Source organism: Varroa destructor, unplaced genomic scaffold (genome assembly GCF_002443255.2).
Source record: "Varroa destructor unplaced genomic scaffold, Vdes_3.0 BEIS01000004.1, whole genome shotgun sequence".
NCBI classification, from domain to species: Eukaryota; Metazoa; Arthropoda; class Arachnida; order Mesostigmata; family Varroidae; genus Varroa; species Varroa destructor.
The window spans coordinates 37,908,927-37,924,555 of NW_019211457.1; the positions used below are offsets into that span (position 1 = coordinate 37,908,927).

The 15,629-nt window shown below is 38.1% G+C and overlaps 3 protein-coding genes across 12 annotated transcripts in view; 2 read left to right on the forward strand and 1 right to left on the reverse strand.

Annotated features, from left to right (window-relative positions):
* Positions 1-4,904, reverse strand: LOC111248607 (18S rRNA aminocarboxypropyltransferase). 2 transcript variants are annotated; one of them, XM_022801206.2, is made up of 4 exons: positions 4,763-4,904; positions 1,127-1,405; positions 739-930; positions 1-533 (listed from the first exon to the last, which is right to left on the reverse strand). In XM_022801206.2, exons 1-4 carry the CDS (start codon positions 4,803-4,805, stop codon positions 61-63), a joined length of 987 nt encoding a protein of 328 aa, XP_022656941.1. In that variant the 5' UTR covers positions 4,806-4,904; the 3' UTR covers positions 1-60. The 2 variants fall into 2 exon arrangements, with proteins under 2 accessions (XP_022656941.1, XP_022656942.1); XM_022801207.2 differs by lacking the exon at positions 4,763-4,904 and adding an exon at positions 1,968-2,127.
* On the forward strand, positions 1,323-14,917 carry LOC147756168 (cysteine protease ATG4D-like). 9 transcript variants are annotated; one of them, XM_086988823.1, is made up of 8 exons: positions 2,333-2,678; positions 2,783-2,823; positions 4,748-4,942; positions 11,705-11,936; positions 12,147-12,429; positions 12,603-12,772; positions 13,047-13,292; positions 13,455-14,917. In XM_086988823.1, the coding sequence occupies exons 3-8, from the start codon at positions 4,749-4,751 to the stop codon at positions 13,809-13,811; spliced, it is 1,482 nt and encodes a 493-aa protein (XP_086844949.1). In that variant the 5' UTR covers positions 2,333-2,678; positions 2,783-2,823; position 4,748; the 3' UTR covers positions 13,812-14,917. The 9 variants fall into 9 exon arrangements, with proteins under 9 accessions (XP_086844951.1, XP_086844949.1, XP_086844948.1 ...); XM_086988825.1 differs by lacking the exons at positions 2,333-2,678; positions 2,783-2,823 and adding an exon at positions 1,323-1,462; XM_086988822.1 differs by lacking the exon at positions 2,783-2,823 and having other exon boundaries at positions 2,334-2,695.
* Positions 13,711-15,629, forward strand: part of LOC111248606 (neuronal-specific septin-3-like) — a 17,788-nt gene continuing 15,869 nt past the window's right edge. Inside the window, exons 1-2 of the mRNA XM_086988820.1 lie at positions 13,711-13,852; positions 14,974-15,027. Of these exons, the coding sequence (XP_086844946.1) occupies positions 14,997-15,027 (31 nt within the window). The 5' untranslated portion in view covers positions 13,711-13,852; positions 14,974-14,996. The remainder of the gene's footprint in view (positions 13,853-14,973; positions 15,028-15,629) is intronic.

Genomic DNA, 15,629 nt, shown 5'->3' on the forward strand with positions numbered 1-15,629 from the left:
GCATTTAGAAATCATATGGATTTATTACAAATACAAAACTAATCACCATCATAATTTTCGTCATCTGACATGATCATAATTAGACGGTCCGCCACATTTTGCTCTTTTCGAGTCCTTAACCTCTTCCACCTTTTTCTGTTTATCGCCATCATTAGAGAGGAGATCCCTTTTGTCATCACAGCCTACCACAGGAGCCTCGCCGTTTTCATCTGCACTTTCCGTTTCGCTGGCTGAGGGAGGCAATTCAATCATTTTATTATCATGTCTGTCACCGTTTTCGGCAAGAAAATCCGTTTGAGCACGAATGAGGTCGGCGGACGTTCGACACTCGGCGTACGCCGTCAATAGGTCCTCGTTAAGTTCAGAAAATGAATGACCCCATGAGAATTTACTGAGGTACCAATCGGCTATCGTAGAGAATCCAGTCAAATACATGACGGCCGCAATAGCTTCTACACAAGAAAGCTCGCAGGGTTTGCCGTAGTTGACCGGGTTGGCTGCCACAAGGAAGGGTAAAAGGCGAGGGTGGTTTCCTATCAAATATACGGAAATTGTTAACGAAATAATCGAAGTAATGCAGAAAATTCATGTAATTTTACCACCATAACACACAAATCATAGATAATTCGTGACTACAGCAATAATAATAATTCTTATTTTTACTATAAGGCGCTGCGTATTCATTAAAGCATTAATATAGAGGAAATACTGAACTTCACCTGCTAGACGCATTCATACCTTTCATTTTCGAGAAAGGCGCCTCGTTTAGTCGTGCCCAAGAGCAATCCACTACGGCAACGCCATATTGCGCAATGATCCTGCTGTCTTCCGGGGAGACGCACTTACTCGCTGACGGGGTAAGAATGATACCGTTGAAACGTTGACCAAGTCTAAGATCCTTTATAAGTCTCATGCGTGCCAGCTTACGTCCTGTAATCGATACGTTGAACACAAACAAATTATACGTTCTCATTAAAAGAAACGCTGGTAATGAAAAGCATACTAGGCTCGTTCAACGATGTTTAGATATGCTTCGGTGAACCTTACTTAGAAATACTCGTTTGCAAATACAGCTGTGATGTATTACGTTATACACAATGCACGTTAAGACACCGATAACATTTACCAGTACATCTTTTTGGATCACAATGGCCCAAATCCCACATCGCAACAGGGAATGGGCACTCTACGACAGCTTCATCACTTTGTTCGCTATCTGAAGGAGATGATGTTCCAGAAGAAACCTCGGTAAAGGAGTTGAGAACGCGTGGTGTTTCACCATCCTCGTCGAACGTTCTACGATCAAGCCTGATGCGGGTTCGGCCACCTTTGCCGCGTTTCTTTGATCCGCCGGCCCCTCGAGAAGCTCCGCGGCCCCTTCGTGTTCCTGATGGCATCCGGGATACTGTTTTTGTGGATGAATTTTATGTAAATTATCGTATAAGCTTGGATATGTTTGAGTGTAAGTACAAAAAAAGCGTTTGAACTTTTAAAATGCTTCTAATCTTCTGTTTCTGAGGATTTTAAAAGTACATTCGCGAGTAAGTGATTTGCGTAATGATATACATAATTCCGTTGCACAACGTTATAGATAAAATTGAAGGAGTACACAAAGTGGATACAACATAAAATCGCTGACGACTAGACGAATATGGGGGGTAAAACAAGATCGAGGAGCATTTTTCTGGAGTCGAAAGGGCCGGGCTGATTTTCATCGAAGGCCTCGTCACAGAAATGCATAAGCGCCTTTCTTAATAGGTTAATGTAATTCGGGATAATAGTTATAAGTCGACGACCTATGAAAAAATAAAACTAGTTTTGTCTACAATAGGTACAAGGTTTTTATCTACTTAAAAAAAAATTTAATAGATCTAAAGTCTGATATATTTAAGCGTTAAAACGCTGATTTTTTTTCATTAACGTAATGGGTTGAAATATTTAAGTGTTCAGTGAGTCTTTTCAGCAACCTCTATTGAAGTCGTTGTGTAAAAGCATAACCGCATATAGAAAACATTATATTCTATAATAAATAGGTGATGAAGCGCAGACGAACGTCCCAAACAAAAAACAACAGCCCTTGTAATAGCGTATATCGTTGTAACTACTTTTTCGTATATCTATTAACGGCTAAATAAGACACCTAAACTATCCGGGGCTGTACGCAAGCACACGAACACACACGGCTTATTTCTTGAAATTCTTATTCAAAATCTAAACTGCGCCAAAACTACTGTCTGTGTTCCTTGCACGTGCAACGATGCAGTGTCCCATTCAGTTCCGACGATTAAAGACCTGGAATTGGCAGGCTACGTTTAGAAACAGTCGCGAATGTTGTGAACTATACGACCTTTATCGAACAGTAAGGTATAGATCTGTTACAATATATTTGCGGCCTAATATATTTAAATGTTACACTGTCAAATGGAGTTTGTTTTACATAGGGCCAATTTGATCAGCGTTTCGCAATAACCAGCAGACATAAGATGACCAGATGATTCTAGTTCAACAATCGCTCAACCCGACAAGAATACAAATTGTTGTTTCTCAAAGTGTGTTACAAATGGACAGCGTGGAAAAGTGTTTAAAGCGAGCGGTTTGAAGAAAGTGTTTGGAAAGTGTGGAACGGTGGTTCTGCATAAAGGGAGTCTATTCTAGATACGTTCAAGAACCCAGCAAAGGTAACTTCACTGTCGTAGTAAGTGTGTTTGTTAATCTGTTTCACTTAAAGCAACATTTCCTGGTATAAGCTAAATGATTCTTTTTCTAATGTCTTCTATTCCAGTTGAAGTTTGTCGACACAGTGAGCCATATCCATAAACAGCAGTTGAGTTATTACCTTTTCTCTTTATTGCTCCTATTTGAGGATTGGGTGGCAATCATTTAATGCCGTCGTCTATCAGGGATCATGTTCAGCTGACCAAGGAAGGACTGTAGTTGCTGTTGCTTATTGTTGTGTGTTACAACGTGATTTCTTGGCCTTACGGTCTGTGTCTCTTCTGTAAGATAAAGCTAACAGTTCTGGACAAATGAAATCACAATGCAATGATTGGGTAACCGTTGTGTATGTTTTAACTTGATATTAACAGACGATTGCCGGGGAAGCCAATCAGGGGTGCGTAATGTTAAAGAACAAGACTACTGAAGGCTGAATATTATAGCATTAAATCTAATTAATACAAATGACTCGTTGATGGTGTCACTTTTAACTTGAATGTGATCCCACATGGACAATAAGGAAACGAAACTTCGTCAGGTGTTACCTATATATTCCACAGATTCTCATCGACTTTGATGAAACAAAGTACGTATGTGAATGGGTTGCGCATTTAAGGCGCAGAAGGGTGAAGTTTATAGTTCATATTAATAGGTCCAGATAATAGCTATGCTTGTAACGGCCAAGTCACTAGAAAGTAGCGATCAGTGCGCAAGCTAAATACCTGGAGCTATTTCTCGCTATAGCGTATAGAGTATTCAAATCTGGAGCTCTAGTAAGTTTTTGCAGCGTGAAAACGATTTGCTGAACACTTAGTGTTTCTTAAAGATGTCCTTTTAATTACATCTTATATGCATGGCGATATCAATTTTTTATCAGTAGTAATCAATGAATGTTACAGTTAACAGTGAAGACGCAAGTGCCTGTATTCATGTTTTCATATAGTGTGTATATTAGTATCGAATTCAATAGGGATCTGCCTAACACCGCGTGGTGCGCGAACGTATTGTTGTACAAATTCAATGCAAAGTAATAGTATAGCAGTTTCTGAGCTATTATTATTCGTTAAGGATTGTCATAACTTTACGCTCGGTTTATTTTTACGTATCGTGGCTCAGTTTTTGGCATGCTAGAAAAACCGATAGCATTTATGGTGTTGTAAAGAAGTAGCTTTTTTATTACTATAAGAAGTAATTACCCATGAGCGGATACGCTGCATGTTCCGCTATCGTCACGTGAAACAAATCAACAAATAACCAACTGCAGAACTTTTAGCGGTAGTTAGAAATAGGAAAACTATCTACTAGGTCAGCTAGACTATTAAGGTGCGCCTTAACTATGATTCTCACCGAAGTGTAAGCCGAAAGGCTTGAGGCTTTATCTGATTCGCTGGATAGATATGCCGCAATGTTCAGACAGGTTGAAATATTGACTAGGCAAGACATGCCTATAATCCAGTACTATTTTTGAGTTCGCAATTTCCGTCTACAAAAACAATATATACTGCTCACAGATTAAGCATACCAGCGTATCTCATTCATAGCTAAGCATAGTAATCTCCATTTCATAACATTATGGCTGCGGATGAGGGTATTTAGGGTGTAAGCAAGGATGCTTAACAAATCGACACGTGGCCGTGGTTCTTTGATTGTTGGAAACTACACGTCTGGAAAAACGCCAGCTAACGACATTAGCCGTATTATTAATCTTAAGTGGACACATTAGTAAGTCAATTAAATGCTTATTCGGAACTTGCCGTTGAAGAAAATTATCAGTTAAATCTGTTCGAGTTTATGCGGGAATCGTGTGGAATATCAGGAATTACAGGCTAACATAGCACCCCATTTTCATAATAGTAACCCGACGATTCAAAAATGCACTTTTCAATTTAAGGTAATAATGAAGTGTATGCAACGATAGATAACTTCGTTAAACCTAAACACAATAAAGGTACCTTATTTATAACTTTACCATTGCGTCCATTCCAGTATTACAACAGCAAAAAGTTAACCATAACGGCTATATATTTTGCAGGATGGCCACACTCACCGACGTTTATGGATTTATTATCGGTGACGCAGCACGAAATCATCGTCGTCGTAGGTATTCCGAGGACGGTTTCGTTGAAGAAGAAGCTGAATACCCGCAATTAACAAGTGGACCGACCAGGCGGCGTCCTTCGTTGCCTGATGAACTGGACCCCCTAGACACGAGCACACCATCTGTGGGGTTCGTAAGGACGGATTTAAATGGGGTGTTGGTTCAGTAGCCAATATTTCTTTTTGCTACAGCGTTTATTATAAAAAATACATTTCACGTCTTTGTTGAATCTAATCATCGAGCTTTATCATTATTATAAATTGTAGGCTGAATACCAGTAGGCGTTTATAATCGTCCTTCGATCATTCCAAGTAGCTTCAAAGGTATATACATACGCTTTTTCTTTTTTTTACAATTTTTCTATCAATTTGCCGGTTTGGCAAAGAAAAACAACAGTAATTTATTTACAAATGCTTTGAAAGAAAGGTTTTTACAATACGTCATGTGGATCTTTGAAATATCTAAAAATGAAATTGAGCTACGGCTTGTTTCTAACATGTAACCGGGTATATTGAAGTCAAATTCAGTTCTCATAACCTCAGTATTCGTCATCCAGCTAACATGTGTGTAATTCCGAAACAAAGACCTAGTTCTTTGAAATAAACGCCCAGGACGGATTGATATTTTATGTTCAAAGGCCTTCAATTCAGTTGATGTTCATATTTATCTAGTTAATTAAAATTCGAGATTTTGTTAACAAGTGAACGATATCTACACCACCGCGGTGTCTATATTGTCTAAAATGACCATAGGACTTCAATGCTTAGGTAGTATAAATTTCTTACCGTGGAATTAATTCTCATTACTATTGATGAGATAGAGACTTGTTAATTCATTGTTGTGTGTAGTGCATGGGTGGATGTGCAGACGAACTTGTTAGGTTCACGGAGACCATGTCTAAGCTAAATATGACCCATTTAGTTTCGATAATACATGTAAGGAATTGACACCCATTGATCTGTCATATCCTTGCATTAGAGCATGTAAGTGGATGTTGCCAACTGCTTTGCGACTAACTGAACAAATAAAAGCATGAATAAACCCATAGGCAAGTTCCACTATTTGGGCTTGTAGATGAGGTAGCAAAAATGAATAACATCTTATAACGAAGTTACAGTCAACGAAGTTCGTACTTCGCTGTATTACTTCCCGAAAAATAAAGCTTACAAACTAAAATGAACCAGTTGGTGACTGGTTTACTTACCATTTCTTATCGAGATTTAAGAGTTACGAAAAATCCGTTTGGAAATTCCCTGAGCTCCCCAAGTTCGCCAACATTACAAACGACTTATAGCAGATTATATGATTCAAAATGTAAAATAATCTAAAATTCGAAACTAATCCTCTATAATTTTGGTTGTTGTTACTTGCTTTTATTCTCGCGTTGAACGAAGCTAGAACATCTAATTTGCATTACACATGGAGAATGTCGGTCAAGTGTCCTTCTAGAGGCCGCTTGATAAATTGATTTGCGAAATTTTAAATCGCAGTCCTGCATATTTCGGCGTCAATTTCACGAACCCAGTCGGTCAGGTCGTGAATTGTTTCCGGCGCTGTTTGATAACTACTGTCTTTCACATAGCACTTTCCCCACAGAAAAAATAATCGAAAAGTATGATATTATAAGCCCAGGCGGGCCACTCTATGTCACTGTTATACGTCAAAATTAGTCGGCGTACGGACATGATTTCAAACAGTGTGAATTTGATTTGTGTGGATTCCCCACCTTGGTCAAATCAAAGATGATTTATATCCACTGCTTTTGTTTCGATCCACAGGTAGATGCAACCTTTGCTATACGGGTCACATCGTGAAGCAGAATGTCGTGTTGAGTTCGATGGGTCGGCAGGCACACTGTTTTCTTATGCAGCGATATTGTGACTTACTTGCCTAGTTTGTGGCTCCCCTAGTCTCATTTTATCTGCAAGTGGATCAGGCTGTTCGAGTTTATTGAACAATAGCCCCAGTGCTATTTTCGTCAGCGACAAGCGTCATCTGCTTTCAGAACGACGCTTGCAGGGCATCATTGTAATCGACTATGTGTTTCGATAGTAAGTTCTTACAACAAATAAACGTCGTCTCAAAATGCAGCGTTCTATTATAGCAGTCGCTACTATATATATCGCTCGATAGCCTGCTAGTCTTTTCCTGTTTACAAACACAACAGGAGAGAAATGAAACGAAATACATTTGGCGCATTGTATGATTTTACAATATGTACAAGTTGAGCCTGGGTGATAAAAAAAACCTGGCCGCTTTCCATTTATGGTTTTAATATGCCTAGTGAGCATACGTATTCCTCATTTTGTTTTTTTTTATAAGTTTGTGTCTTATATATATACGATAAGATTAATACTTCTGCTGGAGGTGCTGAATCCTCCTATAGATACCTTGTCTCCACTATTAACTTTAAAAGGAATAAAAAGAATTCAACCACCCGCTAGCACCCGAAGGCAAGCTATTCATATCCGACCGTCAAAACCTGATGGCAAAGTAAATATTGATCACATAAATAACCTTTTAAAGAATCTTTTCGATAAAAGTGAGTGACTTCACAACTTGTGAATATGAGTGGTAAAAAAGACTGCTAAGCTCACTGCTAAGCAATACAATTATAGGAATATACCTACGTAGTTATCCGCCTTAACCCGCTTTCTCCGCATCTAGCCTCTCTGTCGCATCAGTGACATACAACTGCGTGGACGTATATAAGCTGAATAACTGTGGCAGTGCTTTCATTATCAAGCCTCAGTTCTAACTACAGTGATGAGATAGAGTCTAGCTACTTATTGCCACTCCACTGTAGAGAGCCGTTCTAATACAAAAGGTACCCTAGTTTCGATGGAAAATCATATAAGCCTGGTATTTTCCCTCTTAGCGACGATAACACACGCATCCTCTGTTATAGCGCTGCTCGATTTCTATGGGCACTATGATGATTTACTCCAGCCATTCCGTGTTCATCTACAAGTTTAGGTGAATAACAACAAAGGGCCACTTGCATTTTCTCTGGTTTTAGCAGGCCTGCTACAGGCAACACAGCATTTTGCTAAAGCCTATGACTTAATTTTCTATTGTGTGACTTTTTCTACTTCCAACACACAAGGTTTTGATTTGTTATTTATATGTCGTACCTGAAGATAAAAATGTAACATGCTAGTTCTCCCTAACAGAACAAACGCCAGGAACGATAGTACAATTTATATGTTAAAAACTCTGCAGTACAAACCGATAAAGCCGGTTAATGGATCAGTGCCCTCGTTTCCAAGCTGCGAATCGGACATTCTGTCACGTGTGAAGTATGTTGATACAATGTGCGTTGTCTATATTACGCTTAGTTCCGTGTTAATGCGTCTATTGGATTGATCAATATAAGTCACAGTTTGAACTAATAAACTCAAAAAAAAAAAAGTATTTCTTTCCCAATTTGTGTTATAGCCTCACAAGGCCGTATCCATCATGGCTTACCGCTGTTTATAGTTAGTAAATTCAGATACAAGAGCTATAACATAAGGCTACTAGGGTGATATGAACTAGGACAGACTGGAAGTTACTTTTCGAAACTTATAACCAACGAAAGTAACCCCTGCGCCATTCTCGAAAGCTGACCTTATTGACAGTTTTCGAATTGTACTTGTTTACTTCATATTGGTTCTTATATACTAAGCATTCCTAGTCAGTAAAAACGAATGATTACATTTGAATTACGACGGACAGACAAATGAACTCGGTAAGATGCTGAGTTTTTCGCTAGTTTCTTTTCCATAAAAAGTCTCTGAGGAAAAAAAGCAATCTTTTGAATAATGTACGGTGCAATATGCACAAAGGTTAACGGACCTGGCGGATACCAGCTCCAACAGCCTGTGCTGGAGCTTTACACAGCCCTATCACAATTAGCCCAGTGCGATGGTGCTTAGTATATATATAATTTGTATATTTCAATGGTGCTCGACCTGCTGAATTTATCGATATTTATGCCTGTTTAGGCTTTGAAAAACTATAATACAGTAATAATTTGCTGATTAATTTTACTATGGTGAAAATGACGAGATAGTGCGTAACCTGTTCTTTGAACTCTTAAGCGACATCTTTCGAATACGCACTTTCTGGAAACACCAAAGAAGGCTTTCTTGTCGGTAACTTAATTGTTGGCGTATATGTATATGGTTTCGAAAATCTGGACATCCGGTTCTAGACCGGATCTGCCAGCGTTGAAGGCAGGTGCAGTATCTCTACGCTAGGCAGCGTTCGTTTTTAACACCAACTTACGTTTACCGGTCAATGGCAAATAATTTCATGGGAAAGCACTACAATGCATGGAAGTATAAGCCCATCAGAACTACTGCGTTTATTATATTTCATAAATGGCTACCGTGCAACTTTCGAAATTCTAACTTTCTACTATATATATATATATATATATATATATATATATATATATATATATATATACTGCATTAAACAACAGCTCCTAACAAGGCAGCGTTGATTGAATCGGTTTAGATTAAACAAAGCATTTCGCCAAGTAACGATGTAAACGCAAGGTAGCGTGGAAGTTAAAAAGGTTGATAGAAAAACACAAAAAAATCACTTGTTTTCCATCATGTAACACACTGAAAAACATGCTGTTACAGCGGTTGCGTTCGTTGTTCATGACTAACGGCAGCTTCGACCTCATTCATCAATACAATGTGAAATTGCTTGAAAAGCTAGGTCAAGATCGATGATAACAGTGACAGACTGTCATTCGAACTCATTAGGAGCAGCAAAGAAAAAATGCCCTTGAAAAAGGTTGATATCTCAAGCTGTTCAGACGACAATATGCTATACCCTATTGCCTATACAAGGTACCTATGTATTAAGCCAGAGAGATTCAAATCGCTTTAGGAAACCGTCTCCGTGTAGTGTGGCTAAAGACGATGTAGAGTTAGGCTGTTTACACAGCTTTCAAGATATGTTGGTCGATGTACAGGATGGCTATCTGCTGGGCAAATCATCGTCAGAGTTTCGAGATGAGTTAACAAAGATTGTGGCCAGTAAAATTTATAGGTTTATTTATATATGACATCGTTCGCTTATTACTGTTCAGAACAAGAACCTTAGTATCGAACGTGACAAATGTCTCAGTAAGCTGATGATAATAGAGTTTCACACTTTAGACAGTTTACAGCTTCAATTGGAAATTATGTTATATCGGCCTTTGACAAAAAATGTTTATGAAAACTAAATGTCTGTCATTATTACCTGAATGTATATTGATATTTATGTACGATATTTTCATTTTGCTTTTTTCTTTTAAAAACAATGCGCAAAGCTTAAAAGTATATATATGTTCAGTATTTTTATTCATACAGGATGTTTTTTCGATAATTTCCGCGATTGTCGTTAGTCGTAATATATATATATATTCTTATACTACACATAATTTAGTGTTGATAATAAACCATTTTCGAACAACTGCCACAACTTAAACAAAAGGTGTTATTACGTGAAAGTTAAGTTTTACCCAAGATGAAAAAGGCTTCAGATCAACTAAAAAGGCTTTTAACATATAATGATGAGATCAGTACAAGTTAAATATACATCCCTCAATGTACATAGTTTAGGCCATAGTATTGTCTTATACGTTTAGATGCTTGTAAACGTATTTATAGATTACACATCTCAATATTACATATGTGTAGAACACCCGTCATTGCGTCTGCACATATCCAGAATTGAGTTTTTTAGATATAGCTTGTTGTATGAAGTCACTTATTTTTACTGATATATTTGTTACTATTTATGTAGTTGTGTATTTAAATGTTATTAACCATGTACCGTTATCATTACGGTTTTTCAGTTTCCAGCCAAGTGTTCTGTAATCACGGAAGCTTAAATCCGTGATATATTTCTCTGTCTTTGAAAAAGTACTTTCTCCTCAAACACATTGCATAAGCTTATATAAGGCATCAAAGATTACCTTAGAACTTTTCTTTGTATAGGCATTATTACCTGATGTCACCACTCAATCCACCAAACGTGCAACAACCCAGAAGGTAGAAAATGTTAGCTTAGAACTTTTTTTCTGATCTTTACATTTAGTCTTCTCTACGCGTATTACATAGATCTGATGAACAATCTCCGGCTCGCATTCCGACTATATTACTGTAATAGATTTCTACTTGGTAGCATAATACGCCTTATCCTAGCCGGTTACTCAAATCGAACAAATCTGTCCGCTACCAAATGGCTATGGGGCTATGAGATTTGTATACACATCATAGGTCATCTTTCTTACATGTAATTGCTCACGCCGGTCTCCGTGAAATCAGGACAACACGCCAGCTTGTTGTCTTTAAAATAGAATATCTTTGTCTTAGCTGCAGACTGATCTTTTTTGGTACATTTTTTTTTGCACAAAACAGCTTTCAAAATTTAAGTAAGTGTGTTACGAAACTTTTGTTAGGTCAATTACACAACACGAATCATGCGGGAATTTAAATAATGCATAATTCGATCTCTTTTTTTTTCGTTTTATTAAGGATTCTACCTACAGGTACTAGTTTTTAACCCAATTTTTATGCAAAAATTAATAACATTATGTATCGCTCTCTATTTCAATTTGTATCTAGATCATTAGATCACAGTATAATATAAAAAACATGTACAATACTAACTTTTTGCTTCACAAAAATGCTGTTACTCAGCCCCATGTTTCATTGTTTTTATCGTATCGCATCGCATAAAAATACGCCTATTTCAATGACGATTTTGCTCTTCGTGTAGGTATTCTTTGATTTAATAAGATCTGTTAATAACATTGTGCATTTCATTCGCCTTCTGACGCAAAGAACATTTTTGCCGTTGCCATATGATAAAAATATTACTTCAAATGGTTATCCTATTTAGGCCTACGGAAAAAGCGTCGGAAGCATTCAAAAGCCGTCTGAAAGGATTGTGGCACTCCATGAAATATGGCTGGACAGCTATTACTCCGGGCACCCAAATCGAGATCAACGACCTTAATGGAGCCGATCCTCTTTATCTGCTAGGGCGAATGTACCACGTCAAAAATGATCAAGATGCTCACAAGAGCTTTCTCAGTGATTTTAGGACACGTATCTGGTTTACTTATCGACAGGTAACGACAATTGTTTAGATACATTTTCTCATTTGTTACCATGCAAAGGGCAACGCCACTGCTAGAACACGTTCGTTTCGGAAACAGGGAGTAACGAATTAGCTACGTAGGTTCAATTTGCTTTTGGTTTCTAATGAAACCTTTGAAGAGAAACGAATGTGGCCTTAGCAGTACTGGGATCTCTACATTAACAGGTCGGTTGTATTGCAGGATTTTGAGCCGATATGTGAGACAGGCCACCAAAGTGATTCCGGCTGGGGTTGCATGTTACGCAGTGCGCAAATGCTTTTAGCACAAGCATTTATGCTGCACCTCTTCGGCCGGAATTGGCGATGGGATCCGAAGCAGGAAGGATTTAGAAGTTACGTGCAAGAGCAGAACTTGCACAGACGCATCATTGGGTGGTTCGGTGATGGAGCAGACTCTAGAGAAGCTCCTTTCGGTATTCACAATTTAATCAGGGCAGCGCGACTAGCAGGCACTAAGAAAGCAGGTGGGCTTATTGTCAAACTAACGTACATATAAAGAACTTCATTGGTTGTTTTGGGTGGGCTACAAAGAGCAGTTCGAAAAGTCAGTCAAACGAAATACCTAGCAAAATTTTATTACCAAATCCAATTTTTTTTTTTTAACTATAGTTCGGTTATCATTTGTTTTTATGCGCAGGTGATTGGTTTGGCCCATCATCTGTCGCTTACATGTTGAAGCGATGCATGGAGGACGCCGCGTTCAACGCAGGTTCCAAGGATATCTTCGAGAAAATGGCAATATATGTTACTGGGGATTGCACAATTTACGTTCAAGATGTTATCAATATCTGTCAACCCAGTCCTAACGTGCGTGTTATTCAACGTAATACGTTTGTATAAGTTTCCTTCCTTGAAAACGAAAATAGCTTAACTAAATGCTTAGACTATTTATAGCAATAAAGTATTGGTAAAAAGAATTAGGAATATATCTAGTAAACATTTTTTGGGCATCTGACACCTATTCCTAATAAATACATAATTTAGATGCGAAATACAAATCTCTACAACGACTTCCCGTATTTCATCCATAAATACTGATTTTATCATTGACACCGCCGTATGCCACGTATCTCACTTACAGGTTCCGTGGAAATCTGTCATTCTATTAATACCCCTCCGACTTGGTGGGGAGAGTATTAATATTAACTATCTTCAATCTATCCAGGATATACTGGCAGATCCAAGACTAAACTGCATCGGGATTATTGGCGGTAAGCCAAAACATTCACTTTACTTCATGGGGTTTCAGGGAAACAAATTAATTTTCCTTGATCCACATTATTTACAAAGTGCGGTCAACACGAGAGCAGTTCCCTTCGATGAATCGGTATGTATAATAGGTTAGTTCGATTATTATAACTAATAATATCATTTATGGAAAAATAAGTATTCGATATAGTTAAATTCTCAATTCTCAGCATCATCAAATGTTACCCTCAGGTTTACTTTACGAGGTGACTCAAATGATTATTTGGTTTTATTTTTCCAGAGCTACCATTGTAGTGGTGCACGGAAGATATCATTTGCAAAATTGGACCCTTCAGCTGCAATTGGTTTCTACTGCGCAACACAGCGAGATTTTGAAGATTTTGTAGGACTAGTTCAGCTCAAGACGGGAGAACAAGCGAGCCCATCGGTTCGACCAGGTCTAGGGGCGAGGGATCAACCTGGCCGATCTACGAGGAATCTTCCTATGTTTACAATACGCGAGGGCGAACCCCTGATTGCCAATCAGTCTAACGTGAGGGAATCAATCAAAGATCGCATTCTTCGAGTGGAACGAAATGTGATCACTAACAAGGGAACACTTCGGAGGGAATCGGATGATTATGTCGTGCTAGATTGAAATGATCGGAAGAAACGGACCCGGAAAAATGAAGGACGAAAGTAAAACCGATGCTGCCTTCTACTTTTAATATGTACAGGCTAAAAATTTGATATATCAGCTTAATGTTTTAATACATATCACGTAGTCACCCGATTTTATAGATCATATATAGGTAACTCAAATTAGAATCGACATTTATTAGATATTTATAATAGAATAAATAACAATCGAGGTAGATTTGATCTGATGAATGTTGTCGAAAAATAAACCTTTCTATCTATAGACATATACATAGTACGGCTCATCTCACAGATAAAACTGAAGTAGATTTTTCGAAATACGAAACGATCGTGACAGCTTTGAGCATTTGTTAGAAAAACATTCCGATTGTAAAAAATGCTCGAAGCCGTTGTGCTCTGTGATCGCAGTTTTGCAGTGTTGGCGCGTACGCATGTAGATCAAATGAAAAATTATGTTTACAACGTATATATAGAAACAAGACCTACGGTAATTAGTAGTAGTTTTATGTCGTACATGAAAGACGCGCGTGTAAATAGTCTATAACACATGCCCATTCGCCTCATGAAAAGAGGATCAGTCTGGTTCTGTCAAATTTTGTCAGTCAAAAGCGAGGGAATCAAAGGAAAATAATGGCTCTACTACTCTTGATGTCTGGGCGGTACATGTTTCCCGATACTTCAATTTTCCGCGGATAGAATAGAAAACATAAATGTCACACAAGAAAGCAGGTGGAGATTTTTTGCACTCCTACGCGACGTGACATCGTTCTGTGGATCTGTGAGGAAGGCTACGCACTAAATCGACCTAACCTGTAACGATCTTCCATAGCAGAGCATAAAAATCACGACGATTCGCTTGCGCGTGATTAGGGCTTGATGTAATTATGGCTTATACGAGGGTGACTATGCTAATGATGGTGACGAGACCGCAGAGAGGAATAATGACAGACCAACTTATTGCATTTCTTTGCATAGATGATATGCTGCAGTAAGCTGTTGAGTTGTTAGAGTGCATGTGTTACTAATTAGAACGAGTCACCAACTTAAAAGTGCAATGTTACTGTAAATAACTATTATGTGTGTACATAAATGAACCGAGTTTAATCTATCTTGTATTTTATTAACTTCGTCATGTTAAATGCCTTATGTATCATTGACAGATCGCCCATGAAGTGAAAGCTCGATGGGAGAAGCTATTGCTATTATTAAAACAGGTTAGTACCCATAAGCGCTATACGGAATTGAGATCAGGAACATGCCTATTGAAAATCTTAGCTTCGGGCAAGAACTGCTAAGGAAGACTAAACAGAGTAATATGGTAAAAAAAAAAAAGCTTCTATCAGCCTCCATTTTTCGAATTTCACGTGCGGTACTGTTATTGGACAATGTTTCACATGAAGCAAAGTATACCTACGCCCGATTTAGTGAGCACCATAACAGGAAATGTTGCGGCCAAGCGTCTACAAAAACGCAAAGACAAAGATTTACGAAATTAAAATAGTTATGTTTAGATTTCTTTGATGCAAACTCTCGTACTTCAAACTTGTCTCATTATTATTAATTCTAATTGAGATACGAAACAAGCTTTTTTCGCCTTGTAATTGCAAGTTTATAACTATATTGCAAGTTGATCTATTTGGAACACGTGTTAATTGTGTTTCTTCATCCAGTTAACTTACTGCGGATAACTGCCTATAAAATTGATGGCTTCGATCCATCCAGGCTGAAATAGCCAGTATTTTACTGTTTAATAGCAACTTACCCGCTACGCGAACCCTTCTTGTTCATTTCGAACATGCCTATGTTCTTTTTATAC

Bases quoted from the DNA above. Each gene is read 5' to 3' on its own strand.
- LOC147756168 (XM_086988825.1), top strand. From the start codon at position 4,749: ATGGCCACACTCACCGACGTTTATGGATTTATTATCGGTGACGCAGCA. The intron at 4,943-11,704 runs GTTCGTAAGGAC...TATCCTATTTAG, and splicing joins ACGAGCACACCATCTGTGGG to GCCTACGGAAAAAGCGTCGG. The intron at 12,773-13,046 runs GTGCGTGTTATT...TCTCACTTACAG, and splicing joins TCTGTCAACCCAGTCCTAAC to GTTCCGTGGAAATCTGTCAT.
- LOC111248607 (XM_022801206.2), bottom strand. From the start codon at position 4,805: ATGATTTCGTGCTGCGTCACCGATAATAAATCCATAAACGTCG. The intron at 1,406-4,762 runs GTGAGTGTGGCC...CCACAAAAACAG, and splicing joins TAATAAATCCATAAACGTCG to TATCCCGGATGCCATCAGGA. The intron at 931-1,126 runs GTAAATGTTATC...TATCGATTACAG, and splicing joins TGATCCAAAAAGATGTACTG to GACGTAAGCTGGCACGCATG.